General features: G+C 46.8%; 1 protein-coding gene across 1 annotated transcript; it reads left to right on the top strand.

Annotated features, from left to right (window-relative positions):
- Positions 1-721: 721 nt before the first annotated feature.
- LOC308148734 (transmembrane protein 170A-like) lies at positions 722-7,583 on the top strand. The gene is made up of 3 exons (XM_080522238.1): positions 722-1,085; positions 2,844-3,014; positions 6,909-7,583. Exons 1-3 carry the CDS (start codon positions 929-931, stop codon positions 7,037-7,039), a joined length of 459 nt encoding a protein of 152 aa, XP_080378364.1. The 5' UTR covers positions 722-928; the 3' UTR covers positions 7,040-7,583.
- The last annotated feature ends 8,975 nt before the right edge of the window (positions 7,584-16,558 follow it).

The following is a 16,558-nucleotide window of genomic DNA, read 5'->3' on the forward strand; positions in this document are numbered from 1 at the left end:
GACTCCATCCAGCAGAGACCTTTGGTGAAGTGACCAATCTGCAGCCACTGCATAAAGTCATGGTGACACTTTGGACCAGGTCTTTGCAGTGAAGCGTTTCCAACATGTGGGCAACATCTACCAATCACCTTGGTAAGGTTTGGCAAACGGAGTGGCTGGTGCCAGGCCTGAAACCTCACCCCTCTGGTGCCACTGGTAAGTACATGATAGGAAGTTTTACTACTTGTTATCGGAAGTGATCAGTCACCAGCTCTTGTCATGTCATGATTTAATTAAAGCAGATTAAATGCAAATACTTTGCAACCGGAACTCCAGTGTTGAATACCGTTAGGTTGGGTGTTAAAGGTGTGTGTGGAGCAGACTTTAAGATCGTTTCAAGCACTCAGGAAAGAAGCCACACACGTCATGATCTGGACATTTATTTTCTTTGCAAATCAGCATTGAGTATATTTGGTTACAGTGGATTTGGCCATATATTTTGCTCACAAAAACAAATATGTGAATATATGTGTTATTGGTGTTTCCACGTGTATGAGCGAGAAACTACTCCAAATGATCAGTTTCTTAATTTACACATTTATTAATGACATGTCAGTCTTTGTGAAGAAGGATAAAACAAATTATTTCAGCGTAAAAGCACATACTTGTGTGTGAAAATTCGGCGAGTGGTGATTATAGTTGGACGACCCCTTCCGCAGTAGAAAACCAATGTACTGGAGGCGCAGCGTGACCTATCCAAGATGGCGTCGTTCTGTTACGTCAGCTACGATCGGCGGCGTGAGTCGATGAAGCTTCTCCGTATATTGTCTATTGTAGACCCATCCAAGATGGCGGTCACCGGGATCCAGCGTCCTGACGTCACCGTGTTTACAGCTAGCTCAGTTGGGTCGATGCTGTTCCGCTTCAGGTCGAAGAAAGACGCAGATTAATGGTTTCATATCTCTCTTCTGTTGTGGAAACAGTTTCAGACATGCAGGACAAATATCAGGAGACTGGCTTTTTCCAGCAGATTCCAGATTTGAACTTTGTGCCGAGGAGAAACGACACGAACCGAGGAAACAACACGTCTCTTAGCGACTTCTCAGGTGACGATAATGTCTTTAATATTGTTTTTTAGGCTAAATAAACGTTTGTTTTTACTGCTGTTGTGAGTTAAAAGGCTTCGTGTGTGAACAGTTTGGTACAGTTACAATATGAAGCTTGTTTAAACGTATTTCCTTTGTAATGTGCTAAGCTAGTTAGCATTTTGCTTCACCTGGACACTTTATCAGTTCCGCTTTTCAGCGTAATGTTGAACCTTATTTCATCATTTCAGATTTCTTTTCTGTGCCTTTCCAGCAGTGCTGTAAGAAAACAGTTTCCATGTGTGCAGCTGGACCGAGACTGCTTCCTTCAGGGGTTGAGTCTGAATTATTTGATGAAAATAACATGGTTTTAGATTAATGACAATTTAATGCGCTTGAGCTATCAGTTGTGATGATTACAGACTTTATCATGTAAGAAGATCATTATGAACAGTTCCTTTCTTCCTCTCATGAGAGAAACATCAGCCAGTTCAACATTCAACCAGAAATTACTAGTTGGACTGATTCAGTTAATTTTCATCAATTTCACCTCAGACCAAATATCAAGAATTCAAATCTGAATAGATTTAATTTTCGTGAAAGATAAGTTGTTCACAGGTCCAAGGGTCCCTGTGGAGCAGCTCCTACAGGGCTCAGCAGAGCAGCTCCTACAGGGTTCAGCAAGCAGCTCCTACAGGGCTCAGCAGAGCAGCTCCTACAGGGCTCAGCAGAGCAGCTCCTACAGGGTTCAGCAGAGCAGCTCCTACAGGGTTCAGCAGAGCAGCTCCTACAGGGCTCAGCAGAGCAGCTACTACAGGGTTCAGCAGAGCAGCTCCTACAGGGTTCAGCAGAGCAGCTCCTACAGGGTTCAGCAGAGCAGCTTCTACAGGGCTCAGCAGAGCAGCTTCTACAGGGTTCAGCAGAGCAGCTCCTACAGGGTTCAGCAGAGCAGCTCCTACAGGGCTCAGCAGAGCAGCTCCTACAGGGTTCAGCAGAGCAGCTTCTACAGGGCTCAGCAGAGCAGCTTCTACAGGGTTCAGCAGAGCAGCTCCTACAGGGCTCAGCAGAGCAGCTCCTACAGGGTTCAGCAGAGCAGCTCCTACAGGGCTCAGCAGAGCAGCTCCTACAGCGTTCAGCAGAGCAGCTCCTACAGGGCTCAGCAGAGCAGCTCCTACAGGGCTCAGCCCAAACGAATGAGTTCTTCCAGAAGAGCTGGACGAAGGAAATGACGTCATTTAGTTGAGCAGAACTTCCTTGTTCTTTTGGAGAAGAATCGTCCTTTTGTGCTGAAAATCAAGTGAAGCTTCTGATGAGGACAACAGACCTGCAGCAGTGGAGGGGTGGTCCAGGTGGTCCAGGTGAGGCTGGTGGTCCAGGTGAGGCAGGTGGTCCAGGTGAGGCAGGTGGTCCAGGTGGTCCAGGTGAGGCGGGTGGTCCAGGTGAGGCTGGTGAGGCAGGTGGTCCAGGTGAGGCAGGTGGTCCAGGTGAGGCTGGTGAGGCAGGTGGTCCAGGTGAGGCAGGTGGTCCAGGTGAGGCGGGTGGTCCAGGTGGTCCAGGTGAGGCTGGTGGTCCAGGTGAGGCAGGTGGTCCAGGTGAGGCAGGTGGCCTGACGCTGCTGTGTGTGTGTGTGTGTGTGTGTGTGTGTGTGTGTGTGTGTGTGTGTGTGTGTGTGTGTGTGTGTGTGTGTGTGTGTGTGTGTGTGTGTGTGTGTGTGTGTGTGTGTGTGTGTGTGTGTGTGTGTGTGTGTGTGTGTGTGTGTGTGTGTGTGTGTGTGGACAGAGATGTGGTACGGAGTGTTCCTGTGGGCCACTGTGTCGTCGCTGGTGTTCCACCTGCCGGCTGCCTTGCTCTGCCTTGCCACGCTGCGCCGCCACAAAGTGGCTCGCTTCCTGCCCATCGCCGTCCTGCTCATGGGCTTCGTGGGACCCCTGCTGGGCGGAGTCCTCACCAGTAAGTCTGAACGGGTGGATGATGAATGGACCAGACTGCTGTTGTTGCTGCAATGCCTTTGTTTACTGTCTGTTGTTGTTGCTGCAATGCCTTTGTTTACTGTCTGTTGTTGTTGCTGCAATGCCTTTGTTTACTGTCTGTTGTTGTTGCTGCAATGCCTTTGTTTACTGTCTGTCATTGTTGCTGCAATGCCTTTGTTTACTGTCTGTCGTTGTTGCTGCAATGCCTTTGTTTACTGTCTGTTGTTGTTTCTGCAATGCCTTTGTTTACTGTCTGTTGTTGTTGCTGCAATGCCTTTGTTTACTGTCTGTTGTTGTTGCTGCAATGCCTTTGTTTACTGTCTGTCGTTGTTGCTGCAATGCCTTTGTTTACTGTCTGTTGTTGCTGCAATGCCTGAGTTTACTGTCTGTTGTTGTTGCTGCAATGCCTTTGTTTACTGTCTGTTGTTGTTGCTGCAATGCCTTTGTTTACTGTCTGTTGTTGTTGCTGCAATGCCTTTGTTTACTGTATGTTGTTGTTGCTGCAATGCCTTTGTTTACTGTCTGTTGTTGTTGCTACAATGCCTTTGTTTACTGTCTGTCATTGTTGCTGCAATGCCTTTGTTTACTGTCTGTCGTTGTTGCTGCAATGCCTTTGTTTACTGTCTGTTGTTGTTGCTGCAATGCCTTTGTTTACTGTCTGTTGTTGTTGCTGCAATGCCTTTGTTTACTGTCTGTCGTTGTTGCTGCAATGCCTTTGTTTACTGTCTGTCGCTGTTGCTGCAATGCCTTTGTTTACTGTCTGTCGTTGTTGCTGCAATGCCTTTGTTTACTGTCTGTCGTTGTTGCTGCAATGCCTTTGTTTACTGTCTGTTGTTGTTGCTGCAATGCCTTTGTTTACAGTCTGTTGTTGTTGCTGCAATGCCTTTGTTTACTGTCTGTTGTTGTTGCTGCAATGCCTTTGTTTACAGTCTGTTGTTGTTGCTGCAATGCCTTTGTTTACAGTCTGTAGTTGGAGCAATGCCTTTGTTTACAGTCTGTTGTTGTTGCTGCAATGCCTTTGTTTACAGTCTGTTGTTGGAGCAATGCCTTTGTTTACTGTCTGTTGTTGTTGGAGCAATGCCTTTGTTTACAGTCTATTGTTGTTGCTGCAATGCCTTTGTTTACAGTCTATTGTTGTTGCTGCAATGCCTTTGTTTACAGTCTGTTGTTTGAGCAATGCCTTTGTTTACTGTCTGTTGTTTGAGCAATGCCTTTGTTTACTGTCTGTTGTTGTTGCTGCAATGCCTTTGTTTACAGTCTGTTGTTGTTGCTGCAATGCCTTTGTTTACAGTCTGTTGTTGTTGCTGCAATGCCTTTGTTTACAGTCTGTTGTTGTTGCTGCAATGCCTTTGTTTACAGTCTGTTGTTGTTGCTGCAATGCCTTTGTTTACAGTCTATTGTTGTTGGAGCAATGCCTTTGTTTACAGTCTGTTGTTTGAGCAATGCCTTTGTTTACAGTCTGTTGTTGTTGCTGCAATGCCTTTGTTTACAGTCTGTTGTTGTTACTGCAATGCCTTTGTTTACAGTCTGTTGTTGTTGCTGCAATGCCTTTGTTTACAGTCTGTAGTTGGAGCAATGCCTTTGTTTACAGTCTGTTGTTGGAGCAATGCCTTTGTTTACTGTCTGTTGTTGTTGGAGCAATGCCTTTGTTTACAGTCTATTGTTGTTGCTGCAATGCCTTTGTTTACAGTCTGTTGTTTGAGCAATGCCTTTGTTTACTGTCTGTTGTTGTTGCTGCAATGCCTTTGTTTACAGTCTGTTGTTGTTGCTGCAATGCCTTTGTTTACAGTCTGTTGTTGTTGCTGCAATGCCTTTGTTTACAGTCTATTGTTGTTGCTGCAATGCCTTTGTTTACAGTCTGTTGTTGTTGGAGCAATGCCTTTGTTTACAGTCTGTTGTTTGAGCAATGCCTTTGTTTACAGTCTGTTGTTGTTGCTGCAATGCCTTTGTTTACAGTCTGTTGTTGTTGCTGCAATGCCTTTGTTTACAGTCTGTAGTTGGAGCAATGCCTTTGTTTACAGTCTGTTGTTGCTGCAATGCCTTTGTTTACAGTCACTCTAGGAAGAACGAGCAGAACGTGTTTGTTCTGAGAACTCTGCTCATGCAAACTGCATCAAATGTTGATTATTTTGACAAACAAAGATTTTAAACTGTCTGAAGCTCGTTGCTCAGTGTTTTCTGTAATAGGCTGCGACCATACCGCCCTACCATACCACTGTACCGCTGCACCATAATGCTGCTGTCTCTGTTAATGCTGCTGTCTCTGTGTTAATGCTGCTGTCTCTCTGTGGTAGTGCTGCTGTCTCTCTGTGTTAATGCTGCTGTCTCTGTGTTAATGTTGCTATCTCTGTGTTAATGCTGCTGTCTCTGTTAATGCTGCTGTCTCTGTGTTAATGCTGCTGTCTCTCTGTGGTAGTGCTGCTGTCTCTCTGTGTTAATGCTGCTCCCTCAGTGTTAATGCTGCTCCCTCAGTGTTAATGCTGCTGTCTCTGTGTTAATGCTGCTGCCTCTCTGTGTTCATGCTGCTGTCTCTCTGTGGTAGTGCTGCTGTCTTTCTGTGTGTTAATGCTGCTGTCTCTGTGGTATTGCTGCTGTCTTTCTGTGTGTTAATGCTGCTGTCTCTGTGGTAGTGCTGCTGTCTCTGTGTTAATGCTGCTGTCTCTCTGTGGTAGTGCTGCTGTCTCTCTGTGTTAATGCTGGTGTTTCTCTGTGTTAATGCTGCTGTCTCTCTGTGGTAGTGCTGCTATCTCTCTGTGGTTATGCTGCTGTCTCTCTGTGTTAATGCTGCTGTCTCTCTGTGGTAGTGCTGCTGTCTCTGTGTGTTAATGCTGCTCCCTCAGTGTTAATGCTGCTGTCTCTCTGTGGTAATGCTGCTGTCTCTCTGTGTTAATGCTGCTCCCTCAGTGTTAATGCTGCTGTCTCTCTGTGTTAATGCTGCTGTCTCTCTGTGGTAGTGCTGCTGTCTCTATGTGGTATTGCTGCTGTCTCTCTGTGTTAATGCTGCTCCCTCAGTGTTAATGCTGCTGTCTCTCTGTGTTAATGCTGCTGTCTCTCTGTGGTAGTGCTGCTGTCTTTCTGTGTGTTAATGCTGATGTCTCTCTGTGTTAATGCTGCTGTCTCTCTGTGGTAGTGCTGCTGTCTCTGTGTTAATGCTGCTCCCTCAGTGTTAATGCTGCTGTCTTTGTGTTAATGCTGCTGTCTCTCTGTGTTAATGCTGCTGTCTCTCTGTGGTAGTGCTGCTGTCTCTGTGTTAATGCTGCTCTCTCTCTGTGTTAATGCTGCTGTCTCTCTGTGGTAGTGCTGCTGTCTTTCTGTGTGTTAATGCTGCTGTCTCTCTGTGGTAATGCTGCTCCCTCAGTGTTATTGCTGCTGTCTCTGTGTTAATGCTGCTGTCTCTCTGTGTGTTAATGCTGCTGTCTCTGTGGTAGTGCTGCTGTCTCTGTGTTAATGCTGCTGTCTCTCTGTGTTAATGCTGCTGTCTCTCTGTGGTAGTGCTGCTGTCTTTCTGTGTGTTAATGCTGATGTCTCTCTGTGTTAATGCTGCTGTCTCTGTGTTAATGCTGCTGTCTCTCTGTGTTAATGCTGCTGTCTCTCTGTGGTAGTGCTGCTGTCTCTGTGTTAATGCTGCTGTCTCTCTGTGTGTTAATGCTGCTGTCTCTGTGGTAGTGCTGCTGTCTCTGTGTTAATGCTGCTGTCTCTCTGTGTTAATGCTGCTGTCTCTCTGTGGTAGTGCTGCTGTCTTTCTGTGTGTTAATGCTGCTGTCTCTCTGTGGTAGTGCTGCTGTCTCTGTGTTAATGCTGCTGTCTCTCTGTGGTAATGCTGCTCCCTCAGTGTTATTGCTGCTCCCTCAGTGTTAATGCTGATGTCTTGCAGGTGCAGCCATAGCCGGGGTGTACAAAGCAGCAGGGAAGACCATGATCTCCTTGGAGGCCCTGGTCTACGGAGTTGGACAGTCCTTCTGCGTCCTCCTCATCTCCTTCCTCAGAATCCTGGCCACCCTTTAGCACCAGGACCTGGACCCCTGAAGGGTCTTGGACATGGGGGCCAAGTGGAGACCAGCTCAGTGTGGTACTGCTGCAGACCAGAGAGACCACTGAGGATGAAGCAGGTGGAGCAGGACTTCAGATAGACCTTCACCTGGACCTTCAGCTAGACCACCGGACCTTCAGCTGGACCACTGGACCGTCAGACCTTCACCTGGACCTTCAGCTGGACCACTGGACCTTCAGCTAGACCACTGGACCTTCAGACCTTCAGCTGGACCTTCAGCTAGACCACTGGACCCTCAGACCTTCAGCTGGACCTTCAGCTAGACCACTGGACCTTCAGACCTTCAGCTAGACCACTGGACCTTCAGACCTTCAGCTAGACCACTGGACCTTCAGCTGGACCTTCAGGGTTCCACAGGAGGATGATGCTCATTTGAAGACTGTTCCTCCTGATGCCTTACTTTGTATGTCCTACCTTTGCTCTGTGTCTTGCTGCTACTTTCCTCCCCCATGTTTCTTCAGGAGGACTTGCTCCGCCTTGCCTTGTTCAGCCCAGAAGGGGGCAGCGTTTCATTAAAGTCCTGAAGTCTTCATGTGTGATGCTTGTGTTTGCAGGTGAGGAGCACACGTCCACTGCCTTCTTCCAAAAACACCTTTCCAGTGCAGTTTGACCCTGCAGTACTCCGTGGACAGGATACACACAACCTTTCCAGTGCAGTTTGACCCTACAGTACTCCGTGGACAGGATACACACAACCTTTCCAGTGCAGTTTGACCCTGCAGTACTCCGTGGACAGGATACAGACAACCTTTCCAGTGCAGTTTGACCCTGCAGTACTCCGTGGACAGGATACACACAACCTTTCCAGTGCAGTTTGACCCTACAGTACTCCGTGGACAGGATACACACAACCTTTCCAGTGCAGTTTGACCCTACAGTACTCCGTGGACAGGATACACACAACCTTTCCAGTGCAGTTTGACCCTACAGTACTCCGTGGACAGGATACACACAACCTTTCCAGTGCAGTTTGACCCTACAGTACTCCGTGGACAGGATACACACAACCTTTCCAGTGCAGTTTGACCCTACAGTACTCCGTGGACAGGATACACACAACCTTTCCAGTGCAGTTTGACCCTACAGTACTCCGTGGACAGGATACACACAACCTTTCCAGTGCAGTTTGACCCTACAGTACTCCGTGGACAGGATACACACAACCTTTCCAGTGCAGTTTGACCCTGCAGTACTCCGTGGACAGGATACACACAACCTTTCCAGTGCAGTTTGACCCTGCAGTACTCCGTGGACAGGATACACACAACCTTTCCAGTGCAGTTTGACCCTGCAGTACTCCGTGGACAGGATACACACAACCTTTCCAGTGCAGTTTGACCCTACAGTACTCCGTGGACAGGATACACACAACCTTTCCAGTGCAGTTTGACCCTGCAGTACTCCGTGGACAGGATACACACAACCTTTCCAGTGCAGTTTGACCCTGCAGTACTCCGTGGACAGGATACACACAACCTTTCCAGTGCAGTTTGACCCTACAGTACTCCGTGGACAGGATACACATAACCTTTCCAGTGCAGTTTGACCCTACAGTACTCCGTGGACAGGATACACACAACCTTTCCAGTGCAGTTTGACCCTACAGTACTCCGTGGACAGGATACACACAACCTTTCCAGTGCAGTTTGACCCTACAGTACTCCGTGGACAGGATACACACAACCTTTCCAGTGCAGTTTGACCCTACAGTACTCCGTGGACAGGATACACACAACACCATCATTATTCTTATTATTCACCACGCAGACACACATCACTCAACACATTGTCCACTGATGATTTTGGTCTCTAGATATTTATTTAAAATGGTGAAATTTGTTTGACATATATTTAAAAATGGGTCTTAAATGCATATTCATGTCGATGTTGACAATGACAGCCTGAACATTTAACAGCATTTAGCACATTACTGGACACACACTTATCTTAATCACACACTTGATCTTGTTCTCACTTACAGTATGTACATTGATCAATTAACAGTTTTTCCCCACAACCCTCTGTTGTCAGGTCACTTCCTGATATCATTCAAATGTACATAAACTGGCTGTATAGCCCCTGAAAATACACAATATATTTATCAGACAATGCTGTAACCAAGTTCATGGAAGTTCTCCCACCAGTGTTGACTTCAACACCATCATGGATCCAGCAGAAGAACCATTAGAGAAGAAATGGTTCTTTACTCAGAAGTATGTCTAACAGCCTGGAGAGAAAGTTTGTTCATCTATTAAAAAAAACCTACGCAAAACAGGAAATGCCTACTATTCCTCCTTAATAGAAGAAAACAAGAACAATCCTAGATTTCTCTTCAATACTATAGGCAGACTAACAAAAAGTCACAGTTCTGTCGAGCCTCATATCCCTTTAACTCTGAGCAGTAATGACTTTGTACATTTTTTAATGACAAGATTCTAACTATGAGGGATCAAATTAGCGACCCACTGCCCAGTGCAGTCGCAGATCAAACAACCACATCTTTAGATTCATAAGAGGAGCCTGACTTCCAGTGATCCAGCTTCACTCTATAAGTCCTAGAGTTCTACTCAATCGTGGATTCATCTAAACCAGCAACTTGCTTACTGGACCCAATACCCACTAAACTGTTTAAAGATATTTTCCCTGTGATTAGTACATCATTACTAGATCAGATCAACTTATCTCTAATAACAGGTTATGGACCACAAGCCTTTAAGGTTGCTGGTGTTAAACCTCTTGTTAAAAACACACCTTGACCCAGGGGTCTTAGTAAAATACAGACCAACATCCAACCTTCCTTTATTTCTAAATCCTGCAGGAAGTAGTTTCAGTCACTGTGTGTCAATATCAAAGGTTCCCGGTCCTCTTTGATCTCCCTCCATTAGAATATTGGATCATAGGAGGCTGTGTCCCCCCTACCTTACCTCACCTTACCTCACTCAACAACATGGACCAGTGGGCAGTGCCGAAGGTGGGGTTTCAGGATTCTCAACTGCAGTCTGGCCCCACCCCACTTTGCACCACCCACAATTTTAAGTACACTCAGGGGCGTCTACACCAGGAACCTGGTTCACCTGAACCAGATGTTTCTGGTCTGTCTTCCACATCAGGAACCTGGTTCTCCTGAACCAGATGTTTCTGGTCTGTCTTCCACACCAGGAACCTGGTTCTCCTGAACCAGATGTTTCTGGTCTGTGGACCACACCAGGAACCTGGTTCACCTGAACCATATGTTTCTGGTCTGTCTTCCACACCAGGAACCTGGTTCACCTGAACCATATGTTTCTGGTCTGTGGACCACACCAGGAACCTGGTTCAGCTGAACCAGATGTTTCTGGTCTGTCTTCCACACCAGGAACCTGGTTCACCTGAACCAGATGTTTCTGGTCTGTCTTCCACACCAGGAACCTGGTTCTCCTGAACCAGATGTTTCTGGTCTGTGGACCACACCAGGAACCTGGTTCTCCTGAACCAGATGTTTCTGGTCTGTGGACCACACCAGGAACCTGGTTCACCTGAACCATATGTTTCTGGTCTGTCTTCCACACCAGGAACCTGGTTCACCTGAACCATATGTTTCTGGTCTGTCTTCCACACCAGGAACCTGGTTCACCTGAACCAGATGTTTCTGGTCTGTCTTCCACACCAGGAACCTGGTTCACCTGAACCAGATGTTTCTGGTCTGTCGGCCACACCAGGAACCTGGTTCACCTGAACCAGATGTTTCTGGTCTGTCTTCCACACGAGGAACCTGGTTCACCTGAACCAGATGTTTCTGGTCTGTCGGCCACACCAGGAACCTGCTTCACCTGAACCAGATGTTTCTGGTCTGTCGGCCACACCAGGAACCTGCTTCACCTGAACCAGATGTTTCTGGTCTGTCTTCCACACGAGGAACCTGGTTCACCTGAACCAGATGTTTCTGGTCTGTCGGCCACACCAGGAACCTGCTTCACCTGAACCAGATGTTTCTGGTCTGTCGGCCACACCAGGAACCTGGTTCACCTGAACCAGAGGTTTTCAGCCAAAGAACACAATATCAGCCAAAATAAATCAATTTAGTCTCCATGAAAGGAGGTGAAGTCACAAAACTAAATTCCTCACTGGTTGCATGAAACAGACAGAAACAGGACACGTGTGAAGGGAGAGGAAGATACACTGGGAGTGAAACAGACAGAAACAGGACACGTGTGAAGGGAGAGGAAGATACACTGGGAGTGAAACAGACAGAAACAGGATACGTGTGAAGGGAGAGGAAGATACACTGGGAGTGAAACAGACAGAACCAGATACGTGTGAAGGGAGAGGAAGATACACTGGGAGTGAAACAGACAGAACCAGATACGTGTGAAGGGAGAGGAAGATACACTGGGAGTGAAACAGACAGAACCAGATACGTGTGAAGGGAGAGGAAGATACACTGGGAGTGAAACAGACAGAACCAGATACGTGTGAAGGGAGAGGAAGAGACACTGGGAGTGAAACAGACAGAAACAGGATACGTGTGAAGGGAGAGGAAGATACACTGGGAGTGAAACAGACAGAAACAGGACACGTGTGAAGGGAGAGGAAGATACACTGGGAGTGAAACAGACAGAAACAGGACACGTGTGAAGGGAGAGGAAGATACACTGGGAGTGAAACAGACAGAAACAGGACGCGTGTGAAGGGAGAGGAAGATACACTGGGAGTGAAACAGACAGAAACAGGACGCGTGTGAAGGGAGAGGAAGATACACTGGGAGTGAAACAGACAGAAACAGGACACGTGTGAAGGGAGAGGAAGATACACTGGGAGTGAAACAGACAGAAACAGGACGCGTGTGAAGGGAGAGGAAGATACACTGGGAGTGAAACAGACAGAAACAGGACACGTGTGAAGGGAGAGGAAGATACACTGGGAGTGAAACAGACAGAAACAGGACACGTGTGAAGGGAGAGGAAGATACACTGGGAGTGAAACAGACAGAAACAGGACGCGTGTGAAGGGAGAGGAAGATACACTGGGAGTGAAACAGACAGAAACAGGACACGTGTGAAGGGAGAGGAAGATACACTGGGAGTGAAACAGACAGAAACAGGACACGTGTGAAGGGAGAGGAAGATACACTGGGAGTGAAACAGACCGAAACAGGACACGTGTGAAGGGAGAGGAAGATACACTGGGAGTGAAACAGACAGAAACAGGACACGTGTGAAGGGAGAGGAAGATACACTGGGAGTGAAACAGACAGAAACAGGACACGTGTGAAGGGAGAGGAAGATACACTGGGAGTGAAACAGACAGAAACAGGACACGTGTGAAGGGAGAGGAAGATACACTGGGAGTGAAACAGACAGAAACAGGACACGTGTGAAGGGAGAGGAAGATACACTGGGAGTGAAACAGACAGAAACAGGACACGTGTGAAGGGAGAGGAAGATACACTGGGAGTGAAACAGACAGAAACAGGACACGTGTGAAGGGAGAGGAAGATACACTGGGACTGAAACAGATGCATCACAGGCCGAACAAGTGAGAGGAGATGAAGATCACATTCGAATACAAAATAAAACAAGAAGTACAGAAACACACAGATGAAGACAGTCCTGACGGTCGTATCTTTAAAAAACATCTTCTAATAGCTGCACATTCCAGTAACTTTCCTCACAATTCTCCATCTCTTCTGCTGTCTGGCTCTAAGATGATTGTACACATTTGTAATATTCATACATAAATGCTGAAATGTTTGAATCCTCCCACCAGGGCCCTCACAACTGTCAAATTATAAATCTGTGTTCAATGATTCACACCTCTACTCTGTTCTGTCCAGACGCAGCTAGTTTAGGTCTTAGATGAACTGCTCGAAAGAGAAACCCCTTGCAGGCCCCCGAGCTGCGAAATAATCCAGATGACGATGATGATGATGACGAAGCTCGCCTTTCATTTGGCCGTCTTGCTGCCTCTGGCTGGTCCGATGTTCTGAGCTGCTCTGCCCAGAGCAACCTGTCGGATGGTGGAACCGAACTGCAGCGAGCTCACAGTTTCTACCACGTCGGCTGCGTCCGGGCTCACATTGATGAACACGCAACACTGCAGAGGGGGAGGAGTCAGAGAGGGGAGGGGTCAGAGAGGGGAGAGGTCAGAGAGGGGAGGGGTCATAGAGGATGAGGTGTTAGAGAGGGGAGGGGTCATAGAGGGGAGGGGTCATAGAGGACGAGGAGTCAGAGAGGGGAGGGGTCATAGAGGACGAGGAGTCAGAGGGGAGGGGTCATGAGGAGGAGGGGTCAGAGAGGGGAGAGGGGAGGAGTCAGAGAGGAGGAAGGGTCAGAGAGTGGAGGTGTTAGAGAGGGGAGGAGTCATAGAGGACGAGGTGTTAGAGAGGGGAGGGGTCATGAGGAGGAGGGGTCAGAGAGGACGAGGTGTTAGAGAGGGGAGGAGTCAGAGAGGACGAGGTGTTAGAGAGGGGAGGGGTCATGAGGAGGAGGGGTCAGAGAGGACGAGGTGTTAGAGAGGGGAGGAGTCAGAGAGGACGAGGTGTTAGAGAGGGGAGGGGTCAGAGAGCATCTTCCTCCTCTAATCCAGATTATACAGCATCTTCCTCGAACATCAGATTATAGAGCATCTTCCTCCTCTAATCCAGATTATAGAGCATCTTCCTCGAACATCAGATTATAGAGCATCTTCCTCTAATACCAGATTATACAGCATATTCCTCCTCTAACAGATTATACAGCATCTTCCTCCTCTAATCCAGATTATAGAGCATTTTCCTCCTCTAACATCAGATTATAGAGCATCTTCCTCCTCTAACATATTATTGAGCATCTTACTCCTCTAACATTAGATTATAGAGCATCTTCCTCCTCTAATCCAGATTATAGAGCATCTTCCTCCTCTAATCCAGATTATTGAGCATCTTCCTCCTCTAATCCAGATTATTGAGCATCTTCCTCGAACATCAGATTATAGAGCATCTTCCTCGAACATCAGATTATAGAGCATCTGCCTCGAACATCAGATTATAGAGCGTCTTCCTCCTCTAACAGATTATACAGCATCTTCCTCCTCTAATCCAGATTATAGAGCATCTTCCTCCTCTCACATCAGATTATAGAGCATCTTCCTCCTCTAACATATTATAGAGCATCTTCCTCCTCTAACATCAGATTATAGAGCATCTTCCTCCTCTCACATCAGATTATACAGCGTCTTCCTCCTCTAATCCAGATTATACAGCATCTTCCTCCTCCAACATCAGATTATAGAGCATCTTCCTCCTCTAACAGATTATACAGCATCTTCCTCCTCTAATCCAGATTATACAGCATCTTCCTCCTCTAACATCAGATTATAGAGCATCTTCCTCCTCTAACATATTATAGAGCATCTTCCTCCTCTAACATCAGATTATAGAGCATCTTCCTCCTCTCACATCAGATTATACAGCATCTTCCTCCTCTAATCCAGATTATAGAGCATCTTCCTCATCCAACATCAGATTATAGAGCATCTTCCTCCTCTAATCCAGATTATAGAGCATCTTCCTCCTCTAATCCAGAATATAGAGCATCTTCCTCGAATATCAGATTATAGAGCATCTTCCTCCTCTAACACCAGATTATGGAGCATCTTCCTCCTCTAACACCAGATTATACAGCGTCTTCCTCCTCTAACATCAGATTATAGAGCATCTTCCTCCTCTCACATCAGATTATAGAGCATCTTCCTCTAATCCAGATTATAGAGCATCTTCCCCCTCCAACATCAGATTATAGAGCATCGTCCTCCTCTAATCCAGATTATAGAGCATCTTCCTCCAATACAGATTATAGAGCATCTTCCTCCTCTAATCCAGAATATAGAGCATCTTCCTCGAATATCAGATTATAGCGCATCTTCCTCCTCTAACACCAGATTATGGAGCATCTTCCTCCTCTAACACCAGATTATACAGCGTCTTCCTCCTCTAACATCAGATTATAGCGCACACGTGTCAAACTCTGGTCCTGGAGGGCCGCAGCCCTGCAGGTTCTCCATGTCTCCCTGCTTCCACACAGCTGATTGCAACGAGCAGCTGGTTCTCTGGCATTGTGCTGAAGGTGGTGATGAAGCATCAGGACATTCAGGGAGGGAAACGTGGAAACTGTGCAGAGCTTCGGCCCTCTGAGGATCTGAGTTCGACACCCCTGTTATAGAGCATCTTCCTCCTGCTGATGTAGTTTAATAATGAAACTCTGGCTTATGATCTCTGTACCAGATCAAGTTAAACTACAATGTATTATTTGTCAGGTCTGCTGTAAAAGCAAAGGAGGAGGTGAAGAGTCGTACTCTGGCGTCTCCGCTGAGGCAGGGCTGCAGGAGCTGAGTGAGTTTAGAGTTCCTGAAGGGGATGTGGAGTGCGTTGCACTTCAGAGCTCCAAACACCTGAAACACCACAATAACATCTTTCAGCTTCCACAGCTGTGATTCCATCGTCGCTATTTGTCAGTCTGACACAGATCTGGAGACGATCACATGTACAGGGTTAAATACACTGAGACTATAATCCCACTACGTAACCACTTCACACTCTGCAGCAGCAACTGTCTAATACCAGCCTCCAGAAATGCTCTTTTTAAAAATATTTTTAAGCTATGTGTCTTCTGTATCGATTGAAAAATTCACTTCTCACGACAAAATAATCTCTAAAACTCAATAAAACTCAACGTGCTGTGCCTCACATTGTCTCTATTGACAATGAATGGGATCAGAAACTTGCAATCTGTGCAATGAACCAAAGTCTGTGCAGAAAAGTAAATGTTGGGAGTATTGCTCCATGGGTTGGGCTCAACACGGATGAATAAAGAATAAAGGAGAGTTGATGGGTACCTGACCCAGTGCTGTGAGTGACTTGTTGATGGCGGCGGCCTCCACCAGCCTCTGTCCTTCTGCTTCTGTCTTTGAGAGCCGCTCTGATCCAGCAAGGTCGCACAAGGTCAGCGTGCCACGGGACGTCAGCCCAGACACTTTGTCGCTGATCTCCACCTCCAGCGCCACCAGCAGGTGAGAGCGAGAGCTGCCAGAGTAAATAAGACATTGGGATTCTGAATTCTTCTCACAACACAAGTCTGAATCAGCATCAACACTGAAGTATTGACAAATGACTGGAGGCTTTTGGTTTTTATTTTGATCACTCAGTCTTCTTTACATCTGTTGGATGTTGTGGACAGAGTTTTAAAAAAAGAAAACCCTTAATATCTGCGTTTCCCCCATTGTTGATGTTTACAGAGACTAGTTCTCTGCTGCATGTGTGTGTGTGCTTTCATTGCTAAAGTAAACTAGACCAGTGGAGCACAGACCATGGAAAACAATGGATTACAAGGTCATTGAAACTTGTACCACTCCTCCACAGGTTGACACTGATGTACACTGATGTACACTGATGTACACTGATGTACACACATTTAAAACATTTCCCTGTGACCCCCCAACCATTGATCCCCAACTACTAA

This window comes from Blennius ocellaris (assembly GCF_963422515.1).
Source record: "Blennius ocellaris genome assembly, contig: SCAFFOLD_50, whole genome shotgun sequence".
NCBI classification, from domain to species: Eukaryota; Metazoa; Chordata; class Actinopteri; order Blenniiformes; family Blenniidae; genus Blennius; species Blennius ocellaris.